A 17,085-nucleotide genomic window follows, 5' to 3' on the forward strand; every position below is an offset into this window, starting at 1 on the left:
CCGACAAACTTCGTATTGCCACAAATTAACCTGTGTTGTACATAAATCATGAATCTCGGATGATCTTTGTCACAATCTCGAGTTTTGCAAGCCCCCCAGTGGGCGGCGCTTCCGACGGCGAGTCACCGGCAACACTCGCGACCGGCTCGTCCTGAATGATCTAGTGTTACTATAGATAGTTTTTGTGGTCTTGTATTGACTAATGTTTTATGGAAGAGTCTCGAATTTCACGAGTTCGATTAGGTTTTGAGTTTCGCAAAAATTTCTGTTTTATTTGTATGAGAGTCCATATCCCCCTACCACAGGGGTGAGAGGTCTCTAACTATCGTAAAATAAATTCAAGACTCCAAAATCTCCCACATGCCAAATTTGGTTCCATTTGCTTGATTAGTTCTCAAGTTATAAGGAAATTTGTATTTCATTTGTATGGAAGCTCCCCTCTTAAAAGGGGAAGGGGTCGTAATTCACCATAGAAAAAATTTCTGCCATCTAAAACTCCCACATGCCAAATTTGGTTCCATTTGATTGATTAGTTCTCGAGATAAGAGGAAATTTGCATTTCATTTGTATGGAAGCCCACCCTCTTAAAGGGGAGATGGGCCATAACTCGCTTTCTAAAGAAGAGAGGGGTCTCAATTCACCATAGAAAAAAATCTTGCGTCCAAAACCACTTACCAAATTTGGTTCCATTTGCTTGATTAGTTCTCGAGTTATGAGGAAATTTGTTTTTCATTTGTATAGGAGCCCCCCCCCCTCTTAAAGTGGGGAAATCCATAGAAAATATACCATAGAAAATATTCTTGCCTACAAAAACACCCACATGATAAATTTGGTTCCATTTGCTTGATTAGTTCTAGAGTTATGAGGAAATTTGTATTTCGTTTGTATGAGAGCCCCCCCTCTTAAAAAGGTAAGGGGTCCTAATTCATCATAGAAAAAATGGTTGCCTCCAAAAACACCCACATGCCAAATATGGTTCCATTTGCTTGATTAGTTCTCGAATTATGAGGAAATTTGTATTTCATTTGTGTAGAAGCACCCCCTCTTAGAGTTGAGAGGGTCCTAATTCACCACAGAAAATATTTTTGCCTCCGGAAACCTCCACATGCCAGTTTTGGTTCTATTTGCTTGATTAGTTCTCGAGTTATGAGGAAATTTGAATTTCATTTGTATAGGAGCCCCCCCCTCCTAAAGTGGGTAGGGGTCCCAATTCATAGAAAAAATTTTTGTCTCCAAAACCACCCACTTGCCAAATTTGGTTCCATTTGCTTGATTAGTTCTCGAGTTATGAGGAAATTTGTATTTTGTTTGTATAGGAGCCCCCCCTCTTAAAGTTAGGAGGGGTCCTAATTCACCATAGAAAATATTCTTGCCCTCGAAAACTTTCACATGCCAAATTTGGTTTCATTTGCTTGGTTAGCTCTCGAGTTATGAGGAAATTTGTATTTCATTTGTATAGGAGCCCCCCCTAAAGTGAGGAGGGGTCCCAGTTCATCATAGAAAAAATTTTTGTCTCCAAAAACACCCACGTGTCAAATTTGGTTCCATTTGCTTGATTAGTTCTCGAGTTATGAGGAAATTTGTATTTCGTTTGTATAGGAGCCCCCCCTCTTAAAGTGGGGAGGGGTTCTAAACAACAATGGAAAATATTCATGCCCTAGAAAACTTTCACATGCCAAATTTGGTTCCATTTGCTTGATTAATTCTCGAGTTATGAGGAAATTTGCATTTCATTTGTATAAGAGCCCCCCTCCCTAAAGTGGGGAGGGGTCCCAATTCATCATAGAAAAAAATTTTGTCTCCAAAAACACTCACGAGCCAAATTTTGTTCCATTTGCTTGATTAGTTCTCGAGTTATGAGGAAATTTGTATTTCGTTTGTATAGGAGCCCCCCCTCTTAAAGTGAGGAGGGGTCCTTATTTACCATAGAAAATATTCTTGCCCTCGAAAACTTTCACATGCCAAATTTTGTTCCATTTGCTTGATTAGTTCTTCAGTTATGAGGAAATTTGTATTTCATGTGTATAGGATCCCCCCTCCTAAAACGGGGAGGGACCCAATTTATCATGGAAAAAAATTTTGTCTCCAAAAACACCCACATGCCAAATTTGGTTCCATTTGCTTAATTACTTCTCGAGTTATGAGGTAAATTGTGTTTCTTTGGTACAGGAGCACCCCTCTTAAAGTGGGGAGGGGTCCTAATTTACTATAGAAAATATTCTTGCCCTCGAAAACCTTCACACGCCAAATTTGGTTCCATTTGCTTGATTAGTTCTCGAGTTATGAGGAAATTTGTGTTTCATTTGTATGGGAGCCCCCCCTCTTAGTGGGGGGAGGGGTTTCTAACCATCACTAAAACCTTTCCTGGCCCCAAAAAACCTCTACATGAATATTTTCATGCCGATTGGTTCAGTAGTTTTCGAGTCTATAAGGAACATACGGACAGACAGACAGACAGACAGAAATCCTTCTTTATAGGTATAGATTTTGTATCATTTATTGACATTTACAAATCCCATGGATATAGACCACTATGTTGCGGAATGTTTTGGGGATTAAGATAAAAATATATATGAAATCATAGTGGTCTATGTACATTGGTATGAATAAATCGTATATTTTGACAAAAGTTGGGATTTTTTGTATTCTCATGTTGAATCACTTTATACACTACACATTAGAACACTTGGTTTGGAGAAAATAATTGTATAGAATTTATTATAGTTTTTTAGACAATTGCGTCTCCTGTAAAATTAACTAAGTAAATGGGGTCAATCCCGGCGAAGTGGTTAGCATTTACGCCTCTCACGCCGAGGACCCGGGTTCAAATCCCAACCCCGCAGAAGTCACGAATGACATAAGCTGTTAAAGTGACTATAATCTAACAAAAAAAACTAATTGAATGGTCAATAGACCACTATAATCCGGAACGATTCAATTGATGGCAATTTCAAACATCGCACTTACCAGAAAACGTTCCTTAAATCAGTCAATACATAGAAAAATTTCTGTTCAATTGGTGAAATAAAATCCATTGAAAAATGGCTGAGTTACAAACGTACAAAATTTAACCACTTTTCAGCAAATGTTAATTTTTGCATTTTTTTACGCGAAGGATACGGTTTGCGTAAATCGAAATCGAAATTCACGTGAAAAAGCCACCTGAATTCCGATATTTACGTAAAAAACCGGCACATCCGCGTAAATTTCGAAAATCACACAAAAAAGGCGTAAATTCCGAAATTCGCGTAGAAAACAGGAAAAATCCGGAATTTGCGTTGAAATAGTCGCGTAATAAACAAACCGCGTAAAAGCTACTTCAATGTCCTTCTAAAAAGCGTACCGTAAATGCCCGAGTTCTGCGCGATTCCTATTCCTGTGCACCCCCATTTCAGCCAAAACTTTCGAATTCGAATCCCTGTAAATTTTTAAATTAATCAATACATCTAGGAAAATATGTGCACTTGTAGTTATTAATTTTAGAATATTCCAGTTTTTAATGAAAATGTGTGGTGCGCAGAATTACGTGCATTTACGGTAGTTTTACGTCAAAGCAAATAATTTCAAATATAACATTCAATAAATCGCTACTTTAGCGTGCATTGTATAAAAAAATATTTTTGAAATCGTTATTAGGGACATCCTGCTGTTATGCTAGTTCTCACCACTCAAGAGAATAAGTAGTCGATTTTAGGAGATTGAATTAAAAACCATGAAGTAATTTGCGGTTTTCTCATTAAACGTGAATAACATTAGTTGGGGCTCGTATGGGTAGAGTTCAGAGGGGAACACAGAGTGGAGGAGAGGATCCGAGAGTTTGAAATTTGATATTATTCCTACTCTAAACAGCTTCACCTAGGGCACCAGCTTATGTCAAAATTTTATAATGCAAAATATTTCATAGTCAATGAAAATATTCATAATATTACGGAGTTTCCACCTATTTAGAGTCCCACGCGAAAATTATTAGCGTGGTTATTTTCTGCGTTTACCACGCACGTTTGCAATTTAGCAATTTGAACTATCAGTTTTTCGTTATTGCCTCCCCACTGCACCCCTCCTTGCTTGACCAGCATATTTTCAATGTATTTAGTAAGTACAGGATAATTATTATTAAAAAAAGAATTTGCGTAGGACTCGTTAAATTCCTGCCAGGTGCAATAACTATAGCTTTTTGATTGACTCTTTTTAAAGGGGAATGATTAGTCATTAACTTTTCAAATTTCGGAAAATGTTGTTGGGCCCAAACAAAAGCTCTGTTTTTAGAAATGTATTCACTGCAATATTCTTCTTGCCAATCTGAACACAGAGAATATATTTTCATGAACAGAATTTTTGTTTCAAACAAAAAAAACTGCTTTTGAAATTCTCAAAATCAATGACGACTCATTTCTCCTTAAATTCGATTACTTTGGTTCAGTGATCGGAATGGTGGAAATGAAATCCGAGGACGCATGTTCACAGTATTACATAATTATATTTAATTTATCTGGAATTTTAAAAAAAAGGTTAGAACCTGAACGACTGAATTAGAGTCCACTGCTGCCTCGGATAGAATAATGAGCATAAACTCTTTTTGTATGACTTTTTGTTACTATTGACGTCATTCTCTAGTGTGTGGTGATCAAATGAAACACCTGAGTTTTGTTTTTGAAATGTCATTCCAGTGTTCATCGCAGATAAGAACGTTAGTGTGGTTCAAAAATTACCTCTGCCAAATCATAGCTAATTTGATTACTGTCGATTCCGATTGCCGATTACCGGGGCATGAATTTCAAATGTCTGAATATGAATTTCAATTAAAAAATATTAAGCTGCAGCTTAATATTTTTTAATTGAAATTCATAGCATGCAGCATGCGCAGGAGCATGAATATGCTCCTCAACCAACTAAAATAAAAACAATTTTAATGCTAAGTTTCAAGAAGCCACTGCGACAGTCCTAGAGGTTTTGTCTTTTGTAACTGACCCCGATACTTATACCATACTCCAGCACGTTTGAAGTTCAGTTTTTTAAGTAATAGCGATTTCAAATACGGAAAAAATTGTACTTTACAGAACTTTAAGTCATTCGTTGAAAATAGGCCCACGTCGTAGGCTCAAGGTATTGTTTGTGTCATGAAAGTAGTTAAAAAATTACATATAAACTTCAAGCTCCTTGAAGTGCCATTCAACTCAATATATATCACAAAGAGCCGAAATTATTCCTGATATTTGGGAAGCTACTCTGAACCGAAAAGACGGTTCCAACCAGTAGCAAAACTAAAATCAGTCTAATGAGTGTATGATCAAAACATATCAAGAAACACGCAACTTCCGCCTAGTCACCGCTCGTTATTACCGCGTCTTAGTTTACCCGTGATCATCATCTGCCGATCCAGCACTAATACTTTCAACTGGATAACTGAATTTTGGAATACGAGAGAAAGCGAAAAACCTGTTTTCATGTTACAACTGTGTGCACAGTGCTCTTAGTTCGGTTTCAGATGAAGAGGTCTATTCGGTCCTAGTTTTATTAAAAGACTGTATTTGTTTTATAAACCATAAGGAAAATAAGTTTGATAGGTATGTTTAATAGTTTAATATTACCAATACTACTGGTGTTGATTATTATTCGAAAAAACATCTTTTATTAAATGCATAATCAGTATTCCGCAATAAATTGTAGTAATTCATTCATCAAGATCATTATACAATTTTTGACGTTTTACTCGAACGTGTGTAGCAGGTTTGTTGAATGAATATTAGGTAACGTATGAAACTGCTGCGTTGGTTTATGAATAATAGAAATTCATATCAACAAACGTGTAATAAGCGACACGTAAAATAATTTTTCTTTTTCTCGATTAAAATCCACGACCAAATTACGACTTCAGTGATGTACAATTTGGTTTCTAATCTTTGAACGGTTTAGTTATGAGATGCTAAATCTTCCTTGCCTCTGACATCAAGTCAGGTTTCCGTTATTTAACTTTCTCTCAATATAAATTCAAAAATCCATAAATTTGAAACGAGCTTTTGAACAATTATTTTTTTATTTTATTTTTTTCTTATAAAACCAGTCTGCTTGAATATTAATTATGCGTTTTTGTTATGTTCGCTTCTAACGTATGTCTTTTAGATTCCACTATGAAAGAATCAATTTCGTCTGTGAAAAGTTTTTATAAAAATAAAAACATTTTTATAACTGGTGGAACTGGTTTTCTAGGAATTGCAATTGTTGAAAAGATTTTAAGATCATGCCCAGATGTAAGTAAAAACTAAATTCAAATTCTGAAAAATTAAAAAAAAATAAAAATAAAAAATATAGGTCGGAGGTATCTACTTGCTAATGAGACCAAAAAGAGGAAAGCAAATTGTCGAAAGATTGAAGGAACTTACAGAAAATGCGGTATGTATAATAATTATAGCTGCAATTTTAGCTGCTTTCTAGAATGTAAGTAGTGTAATTTACGACTTATAATCTTTACCTTGAAGGCTTTGTTTAAATTTTCATTTTAATTTGTTACGAAAGGTAAGGAAATACCAAATGTACCATGTATTTTAAGAAAAATGCAAAACCAGAGTAATCAAAGCATTGCGGTAAGGCTTTCAGTTTATAACTAAATTTTTCTATCATCAACTCATGTCTGACTTAAATTGAATTAAATCTCTTGTCACGAAAATACGATACGAAAGTTTATATGTAATTCCTTGTACAGTAATGGAGACGAAACAAACTTATTTGTAGTATTACGTAAAAATGTTGTTGTTCTTTGAGCATGATTTTGTTCACGAGGCTATAGGGTAGAGGATCCATATTTTGCCAGTTGATGAACCCAAAGCCTTTTTGCATATTTTTGGTAGACTTAATAGAAATCATTTGACGAATTGGTAAAATTTATGTCCTCAATTTTACCAATTCGTCAAATAATTTCTTTTAAGTCTACCAAAAATATGCAAAAGGGCTTTGGATTCATCAACTAGTGAAATATGGCACCTGGTGAAATATGGTTCCTCTACCCTAATAACTTGGTTAACTTTTTTTATGTAGATATTCGAAACGCTGTTACAACAAGCTTCTTCTGAAGTATTTCGCAAGTTACATGCTATCGCCGGTGATGTTGGAGAAGAGAATTTAGGCTTGTCGCCAGACGATAGATTCACGCTTGTGACAACCATTGATGTGGTATTCCATTCTGCAGCAACATTGGACTTTCAAGCTACGTTAAGACCCACCGTCCAAATTAATTTACTGGGTTCACGAAGGGTGATGCAGCTTTGCAAGGAAATGCAAAAACTAAAAGTAAGTTTTCGAGTATTTTTATTTAGATTTTCAAAGTTACCTATGGAAAAAATATTACCTATATATTTTTCAGTCGCATATTATTCAGGCATACTAAACAATTGAATAATTTTATCACTTTTTCGGAAACACATATTAAATTGTGATTTGCAGCACAATTTGGTTATTTATTAACATAAGAAATGCTGATGATGTGTGTAACATGTGCTGATGTTAGTGGTACAGTTCATATTATTAGTTAAATAAAATATCTGAAAAATCTACTAGTGATTAATAACCTCTATAAGTGATACTTACCTAACAGCAGCTTATTGTACTTCCAGGAAGTGAAAATGCATGTGAGTTGCAATATTTCACTCAATATTTCATTCAAGCAAAATTTTCGAAAGTTTGTATTGGAATAAATCCTTATACTTAACATCCGCCAAATTTTGTTTCTCTTTGAAATGAAAGATTTTTTAAAATATTTTTTCTTGTAAGGCAAAAATACTTTTAAAGGACCAGTCCCTTTTTTCTTTTCAAACAAGCCAAATAAATATCTTGCTTGTACTATTTACAGTGTATGGTACACGTTTCCAGTGCTTATGTAAATTCGTACCTGAAGGAGACAGACGAAAAACTTTACCCAGCGCCTGAAAACGCAGAAAAGATAATTGATTTAGTGAACACGTTAAGTGATGAAGCTCTAGACGAATTAACTAACAGGTATGTACAACAGGGTAAGATAACATACCTCAAGAATACTAGGCAAGTATTGCCGCTGGCATCGCTATATTTTTACAGGTTATATTTGTTGAACGAATTTCGTCAAACTTGTTTTGACTCGCTTCCGAGTTTTGACAGTAATGGACCAACAGCTATCTCGGTTAAAGATATAACATTAGATTGATCAGCATGAGCATCAGCATTAAATGTTGATCAGCATGTTAGCTGGATATACATTAAAGCAGAACCAACAAAAGGGCGAATATCGCAAGCATAACCATTGGCGGAACTAGAGGGGGGGTAAGCCCCCCCTAGGAGAGATTTAGCCCCCACCCCTAGAAAAATAGAGTTGGCCGACCAAATAAAATGGTTGAAAAAACTACAAGGTATACAGCCCTAAGGATTGTACGAAAGAGTGACGTAGGACTATATCAGATCATTAGATCAGAGACTAATGTAAACTGCATTTCTGGCATACGTATGTTTATAAGAATCTGTGAGTCCCATTATTTAAGTAATTGTTTAAAAGAGAAGAGCGAAATATTCAGATTCCATTCTTCATTGAATGCAATGGTGGCTTTACGTGGACGGGGGTTCATAAGTACAACGCCAGCAACCATTGAGACATATATTTCTTTTATAAATCGCTTGTGTGCATCATAAAGGTTGAAATAGTAATGAATGACCAGCCCACAGATTATTGTATTAAATATGATCATGCGTAGCTTGACATGTTTCAATAATCTTACTTTAACTCGCTTGTAGCCTGTAAGGGGGGACCCTACTCTGGAAAGTCGGAAAAATCGAATTTTATTTTTTTGCATTTTCGAGACGCATAAGCCTTCAGAAATGCTATTCCAAAATTTTTTTTTTGATATCTGATCTCATTGAAAACTTACGGTAAATATTGTGGAGTCACCTCAAGGGAAGTTCATTGCTGTACAAAACTTTGAACGCGTTTTCCCCGAAGCCATGTTTCTTTAGCTGGCGGTACGTATATCTCAGAGTCTAGTGGACCGATTTGGCTGAATTTTTTTTTCAGCATGTAAAAATGAATTATCAAAATTGCTACGAAGCCGTTTTTTGATATCTCAATTTTTTATGAACTCCTAATTGGCGATTTTTGATGAAAAAACACCTTTCTTTTGAAAAAATTGGTGCCATTTTGGTAATTTTTCGAATTTTCAAAAACTCTTGCACCAAGTAGGTTTTACTAGTTTACTTTCACAACTTACCGCTTGTCACTTATCATAAAATAAATTCATACCTCCAAATTTGGTTGATTAGTTCTAGAGTTATAAAGAAATTTGTATCTCATTTGTATGGGAGCCCCTCTTCTTAAAGAAGGCAAAGGTTCTAATTCACCATAGAAAAAATCCTGCCTGGGTAGCACTTTGTGAAAACGAAAACAGAAGTGTAACGTTTGAATGAAAGATTTCAAATGGTAATAACTACTAAACTACTGAACGCAACTGAACAATTTATATGTCGTTGGGTAGATAAAATAACCAGCAGGGGGTAAAAGAGCAATTTTTTTGGAGGGCGTAAGAGGGGGGGGGCTCCTATACAAATGAAACCCAAATTTCCTCATAACTCGAGCTCGAGAACTAGTTTAGCAAATGTAACCAAATTTGGCATGTGGGGGTTTTTGGAGGCAAGAATATTTTCTATGGTGTACTGACACCCCTTCCTCTTCTAAACGGGGGGGGGGGCTCCCAAACAAAGTAAATACAAATTTCCTCATAACTCGAGAACTAATTAAGCAAATGGAACCAAATTTAACATGTGGGGTTTTCAGAATTTCAGAAGGCAAGAATTTTTTCTAAAGTGAATTGAGACTAGGGATGGCCAGCACCTCAATTTGCAACGGGTACGAAGAGTGATTCACACAATTCACTCAGCAAATAGCAAGGAAGCAGAGGTATAATCATTAGTTCACTCGCTCCTACACACAGAAAAATAAATAGTAAAAGCAAAAGAATTCAAAAGAATGTTGAATAAATTCAACAAAAAATATTGTACACTCAAAATATATTTCACGTCGAAGTTACCTGAAAAGTTATGTGAATATTTTCCACCCAGCTTTTCCTGTACTATTTACGTGATTTTCAGGTAGTTCGCACGCATACTAATGCGTTAACGTGTAAATCAGATAGATGTTATTATTTTTTCCAATAAAAATCACCTGAAAGTCACGTAAATCCCTGTAGAGAAATTTACGTGATTTTTCACGTGGAAAGGACGTGTGGATTATTTTGAGTGTATACTGAAGGCTAATCCAGATATTTTTTTTGATTCTAACTGTTTGACCTTTTAGTTCAACAATAAGGTTTGTTATTTTGAATAATAGCTAGTTTCTGTCAAAGAAAAACATGTAGAAACAAAAATAAGTGTTTTTGGTTTATAAACGATCTAGTAGAAGCAAAAGGAGTATGAATTCAGCTTAAATAATATTTTTTGTGATTCAAAAATATGATGCCAGTTGAACTCAACAACAGCTAATTGTTGTTTCAAACTATCATCATTTTTCTGCGTGTAAACACAGTGTAAGTGGTAATGAAGTAATTTGCGGCTTCGTCACTAACGAGAATGACATTAGCTGGGGCTTGTTTATGTAGGAGTAAAAAGGGAAGCAAAGAGTGGAGGAGAGGATCCGGGAGTTTGAAATTTGATGTTGATATTACTCCTACTGCAAACAGCCTCAGCAAGGGCCCCAGCTAATGTCAAAAAATCTTTATATGTGCACGTGGTGGAATACTTCATGGAACTGACGAGACGACAGCGTTTTTCATTCTCCGAAACACCGCACAAAGAGGACATGAAAACAACTACACTGCCACCACAGTGTCTATGTCTCAATGGTTGCAGGGATTGTACTTACACTCAAAATAATCGGCACGTCAAGTTTACGTGAAAACATGGGTAATTCTCATTCATCACACTTTTCATGCAACATTCACGTGAATTGTTGGTAACTTGTACTCATACTAACCAGTTTACGTGCAATCCCGGTAAATTTCATCAACTTTCCTATTAACTAGTACATGAAGTTCATGTAAGTTGCTGTACTGTACGGATGTTTACATGATTTTTCACGTGGATGCGACGTGACGATTTTTTAGAGTGTATGAATCCACGTCCACATATTTTCAAAGCCACCATTGCATTCAATGAAGAATTGAATCTGAATATTGTGAGTTTCATTGAAAATTATCCACCGCGCAACTCATAAATGAAATGCTCTTTCATAGTTGCCGGATCGATTTTGATATTATTGGAAGAAATTACACAGAAATCATAAAGTTTTAGTTACTTTTGACGACCCAGTTAGGTGAACAACATGCCTGTTTACAGCATTCTGGCAACAGTTCTAGCGCGGTGTTTCCTTTAGACCGCGTTTAACTTTGGGCAAAGCACCCAATATTTCGCTCTTCTCTTTCAAACATTCACGTAAAGGGACGATTCAAATATTACGTCCACCAAATTTCTGCTTTTTTATACCAACTCCCCCCCCCCCCCCTTTGGACGTCACACAAACTAAAAATAAAAATGAAAAGCGTGTTGAAAGTAAAAAGTGTTTTATAAAAATAGCTTAACCTTTTAAGAGTTAGTTTATGATTAAAAAAATATAGAAAATAACAACTAATAACGAATAATAACTGCGAACAAAGGCTCTTAACAACATTCAATTGCAAATTGTTACAAATCAATGAAGAAATAAAGCTTTGGTTTCAATTGAAGCAGCACGGCTCCGATTAAAAACAAGCTTCAATCTGCGTCGGCGAAGCAGGTTTCACTACATCGTGACGATAGCTTTTAGAGTTCATTGTACTTTTCTATCCAATATTAAGTAAAATGATAGAAGTTTTGATTGCAAATGAACTGAAATTGATTTACATATATCCTTCAATGTAACGCGTGGTCTATCTAGTTAACATTGATAAATTGTGCCTGACTTCTAAGCGCCATGAGAAACATATTTTAGCTGCTTTTTGATGAAAATGCAATTTTTTCCACGGATGTCACATTTGACTAGACCCCCTCCCCTCCTTTGTCACAACCTGTCACAAAATTGACAGCCCCCTCCCCCCAATAAGCAATGGACGTCATTATTGAATGATCGCAAACAATGGCACTCACAGATTCTTAGAAACATACATATGCCAGAAATGCAGTTGACATTAGTCTTTGATCTAATGATCTGATATAGTCCTACGTTACCCTTTCGTGCAACCCTTAGGGCTGTAGTTTTTTTTATAAAAAAAACCTAACTCGAAAACTATCGAACCTACAAAAAATTATCTATGATTGACTTTTAGAAAATATTCTGAATTTTCATGAAAAAATACTGAAAAAATAAAAATAACTAAAAAAGTAGTTTAAAAGCTAAAAAAAATGTTGGCAAAATGTTATACAATCACGTCGAATATTTAAATGCTATCAGCTTCATTTTATCTGGCATAGCAATGGAAGGAGTCGTTTTCTACTTTACTGTGAGAAAAAATTTCAAATTTGTATATTAAACTACTCATGGTTTCATAGTTACGTAACTGCCAAAATGAATCATCTAAGGTTGAACTCCTCAGAAACTTGGAAAAGTCGAGATCATGACAAAGGTCATTCGAGATTTACGATTTATGTACAGTACAGTTTAATTTGTGGCCATACGAAGTTTATCGGGTGAGCTAGTAGAAAATAAAATGTGGAAAGTTAATGATATGAAGTTGTATTGATGATATCTTATATGACTATACATAGAGAATCATATGAAGAATTTTCAAAAAAAAAACTCATTTCTATTTCAAATTAGTTACATAATTTTTTTATTCGTTAGGCTATTAAAGGATCATCCAAATACCTATACATTTACTAAACACCTGGCAGAACATGAAGTCAACAAGTGTGCGGAATTATTTCCTTGCGGTATTGTCCGACCTAGCATGAGTAAGTATTTGGATAAGTGTTTCGATATTGATGACCGCTTTAGGCACTTATAGATCCTTTAATTTTCCTACTATCTATCTACTACTATCAAATTATCTATTTAACGCGGAAATTTAAAATGTAACTTCGAAAGAACGATGCAAATTTCATTATTAAATAATTCTTCAAAGTATTACTAAGATTTTTTATCATAATTCCTAAGAAAACTAGCACTAGGTTGATAGCACTGGCTAATAAACAAATTATTTAATTATATTACAATCAATTATCTGAGCATAGTCTAATTGATACTGGTAAAGCTGGTGTAACATAAAAACACACTTGACCGGCAATCGATAGTTGTGAGTTCGAGTTCCATCTGCCCTAAGTCACCCACCTGCTCTCCTTTATGATGTGATAAAACCTCTTATCGTTAGTGGCATTCGATTTTATTCCTTTCGCTTCGAACATTTACCATAACCTCGTATCTTTTTAGCCAGACTACTCAAACCGTTGCTATAATGTTTAGTTCACTGAGATTTCAGAGCTTTGGTAGATTTGCGACTTGCAAATTAGTATGGTTATTTGAGCGTCTTAATAAAGAAGCTAAGAAAAGAAAAGAAATGCTAATGTTATCATTTCATTTCTTTTCTTATATTTTCAGCTATCCTACTAAAACACTTAAATAATAAATGACAATGACACCGACGTCAAGTTGGACTAAGAATCAAACTGGATTTTGGCAAATTACTGCCGAGTTCGGTTTGCCGCAAATTAGAGGATGTACCGTCGTGCCGGGCTTCTTTGGACAGTTTTACGCTTAAATCAAACATAGTTACAAATGTTTTAAATCGTTGTTCAAATAGTCTTCTTAATTGATAACTTAACTAAGAATAATATTATATGCTTAGGTCATGTCTGTTTTTGAAACAATTTTACAAGTCACAGACACGTTTGGAGAGATAAGTCCTTTTGACAGCCTAGCGATGAAAGTGTTATAGCAATTTAATTCTACTTTCGTACATCCGCATCATACATCGTATAATCAGCTCCATTTTCAAGGCAGAACCACATAAGTCACAAAAGAGCTCAAGCCATACGAATTGATGAAAAGATTCAAGTCTTGCAAGCGCGTTAGCTGTTTCATTTCCATCAATTTCACAATGACCTCGCTCACAATAAAAGTCGACTTGGTTACGACAAGGCGATTTTTGGAGTGATTGAACACATTCCTAGGCATGTTTTAACAATCATATTTAATATAGAACTTTTAACATTATCACTATCATATCATACCAAAAGTAGTATCAACTTGCCCTGACATTTATATAAGAAGTGGTTAGCGGACTATTTGGTGTTTTAATTGCTACAAAAGAGCCTGGTGATTATCTTTTGTAAACTTGCTTGTTTCTCTTTGGATTAGCCTTGTATTCACTGTAAGTAAATCAGTCAATCAAAAAATAGTTACAATTAAGAGAAGGTTAAATTTGGAATGTTTCTCTGTCGCTATCTTTTCCAAGCTTATACTCAAACTATAATACTCAGAGGTACATCAACATCGTAAACATACACATATCAGGAAGTTACTTTACATCAATCTTCATCATTTTCATCAGTCTCAGAGCTCTATACCTTATAGTTATGAATGCTAAATCATATCGAGATGATTGAGTCGTAACTTGCCTAATACGTCATCTTTCAATTTGTTTATTTACAGTCACTGGAGCGTGGAAAGAACCTGTGCCTGGATGGACTATTTCAAAGAACGGCCCACAAGGCTTTCTTATGGGGGCAGCTAAGGGTGTAATAAGACGGCTACCAGTGGGAACTGAGCTTATATACGATTACATTCCGGTGGATACTGTTGTTAACCAAATATTAGTTACAGGATGCTATATATCTGACACCAGGTAGGCTAATTATGAAACATTTATCTGTAATAAATTCGGGAAGTGACGTGAGTCTCTTAATTTTTAATTTTTTTTGTGCATTTCATAGTCTAGATTTTTTATTTTATTAAAAAATGATCACACGTTTATACGAAATGAGCAGATAACACGACTACCAATCATGGATGGCACGATTTGACTCAATTCACATTCATTTGACAGTACAGTCTCAGCCGAGCAAAATTTGACAAAGTTTTAGATGGAACATTTATAGAATCAGTTATCTACAATTTTTCTGAATAAACTTTTGCTGCATCTTTTGTAGTTATGGTGCTACAATGCTAGTAGCTCTAAGTGCACGATCACTTGGCTACTAATGAGCTACTAGCATTGTAGCACCGTAAATACAAAAGATACAGCCCAACTTCAAACAGGAAAGGTGTAGATAATAACTAGTACTTCGATCGTCTCATACATATTTTTTTCAAATTTTGCTCGGCTGAGACTGTACTGTCAAATGAATGTGAATTGAGTCAAAGTGATTGTGCCATACCTGCTACCTATGCATCCCAACGTACTCCCTGAAGACAAAAGTGGGCTCAAACTTAATCTATCTTTTTAAATGTAAAGAACTGCTTATCCACCGTTATCTGAAAGAAATTGACATCATACACACTTAAATTTTTTTACCGAACTCTGAGCAGCCGAACGTTCGGTAAAATTCGATGGTGCCAATCGACGTTTACGGATCATTAGTAATGTTTGGCATCATGAAATTTTTTTACCGAACGTTCTGCTGCTCAGTACTTTACAGTAAAAGAACTCGGTACTTTTTTTTAAGTGTGTAGCTTTCTATAAAAATTTTATTGAGCAAGTAGCAAAACCCTCCACACTTACGAAAAATACCGACAAATTGCCCTGTCTCATGCTTATTATGTATGCTTACCAAATAATTGTAAAACAGTGGCAGCATATTAGAGGATTTGTCTGGAATGTGCGTAGTGCGTTAATGACAGTCCCCGGTAGCATGTAACCGGTATAGAGAGAAAGTGAGAGTCGGTTGACAGTTTCCCGTGGGATGAATGGGATGAAAAATCAGTTGTAAAGCTAGCAAAGGGAAGATTCAGATCAGATTCAGAATCGGGTAAATGTGCGAATTGGCAATCGTTATCGAGTTCGTAATGTTGTTGAGCCTCTTGCTCCTTTGAATAATCAGTAGGTTCAGGTTTAATACTATGTGGGGTTATAAGACGGTTTCCGGCTCTAGGAATACTTGTACGTGGACTAGCAACATATGATTGACTGATTTCAGTAGACGGATTGTACGGCGAAATATTTGTATTCGGCAATAAATCATGATATTTTTTGAAACGATGGTTCTACAATTGATGAAGGGAAGGTAAGGGAAAGTAATGAAGAAGGATTTTTTGGGAATGGAGGAGAAAGAGTGGAAAGGAAGGGGGGGGGGGGGGGATAATAGGTAGCTACGCTTAACAAGTTGTCTTTGTGACTCCTACCTTTTGTCCAATGCTGGAAGGTGCATGGGTCGAACCAAGCTATAATCTGAGATTATAACCGGAGTTGAACCCACAACACCCGCCAGGGCATGTGGCTCGTTGGTACCCGTGTACCTATGAAACACAGACGCGCTGGACAAAAGGATAATAAATCATGAGCTCGAACCATGTTCTCAGGTGACCCAACGACTCTTGGTGGATTTTGGCATAATCCTCAAGATGAATTTCACTTGCATCAGCGTCGTTATTAGTAGTATGCGTCATAAAACTTCGGTTCCGACGAAAATGATTTCCAAACATATCCTTGATTACATAAGAATGACCGTTTAACGTCACGAATTACCGCACTGTAGTGTCACTCCCGCGTGTTCTTCTTGAAGAGAACTCTATCTCCTAGATTGAGAATTGGTAATGGCTTTGCATGATGGTCATAATAGTGTTTCTGAATAGCACGCTTTTGTCCCCGACTATCTTCATTAGGGTGGATATCAACATAAAACGAATAAGCATAGTAGATTTATAACGATTTTCCTGAAGCCCGCCAATTGGCAGGGTTGGGAACTAGAGGGTTAATATCATTGGTCATTCCTGGCTAGAAAAACTGTTTCCTTGCTCTGGATGGTGTATTCTCAGTTCCCAAGTGTGGCGCGTGCAACCATTTGCGTATAATTTCTGTAGCTCTGTGGGAATCACTAAACGGTGATCCTTGAAAAGAAATCCGTTCTCGTATGAAGCTCTTCACGGTACTTGCAAAAAGAGCTGGTTAA

General features: G+C 35.8%; 1 protein-coding gene across 2 annotated transcripts in view; it reads left to right on the forward strand.

Moving 5' to 3' along the window:
* Positions 1–5,323: 5,323 nt before the first annotated feature.
* LOC128743216 (putative fatty acyl-CoA reductase CG8306) overlaps positions 5,324–17,085 on the forward strand; it is a 29,795-nt gene continuing 18,033 nt past the window's right edge. Inside the window, exons 1-7 of one of the 2 annotated variants that reach the window (XM_053839747.1) lie at positions 5,324–5,564; positions 6,121–6,248; positions 6,310–6,390; positions 7,033–7,284; positions 7,844–7,989; positions 12,824–12,933; positions 14,630–14,822. In XM_053839747.1, coding sequence (XP_053695722.1) covers positions 6,129–6,248; positions 6,310–6,390; positions 7,033–7,284; positions 7,844–7,989; positions 12,824–12,933; positions 14,630–14,822 — 902 coding nt within the window. In that variant the 5' untranslated portion in view covers positions 5,324–5,564; positions 6,121–6,128. Of the gene's footprint in view, positions 5,565–5,845; positions 5,956–6,120; positions 6,249–6,309; positions 6,391–7,032; positions 7,285–7,843; positions 7,990–12,823; positions 12,934–14,629; positions 14,823–17,085 lie in introns of those variants that run through there. The other variant, XM_053839748.1, reaches the window with a different exon arrangement.

The sequence above is a fragment of the Sabethes cyaneus genome, chromosome 3 (genome assembly GCF_943734655.1).
Source record: "Sabethes cyaneus chromosome 3, idSabCyanKW18_F2, whole genome shotgun sequence".
NCBI lineage: Eukaryota > Metazoa > Arthropoda > Insecta > Diptera > Culicidae > Sabethes > Sabethes cyaneus.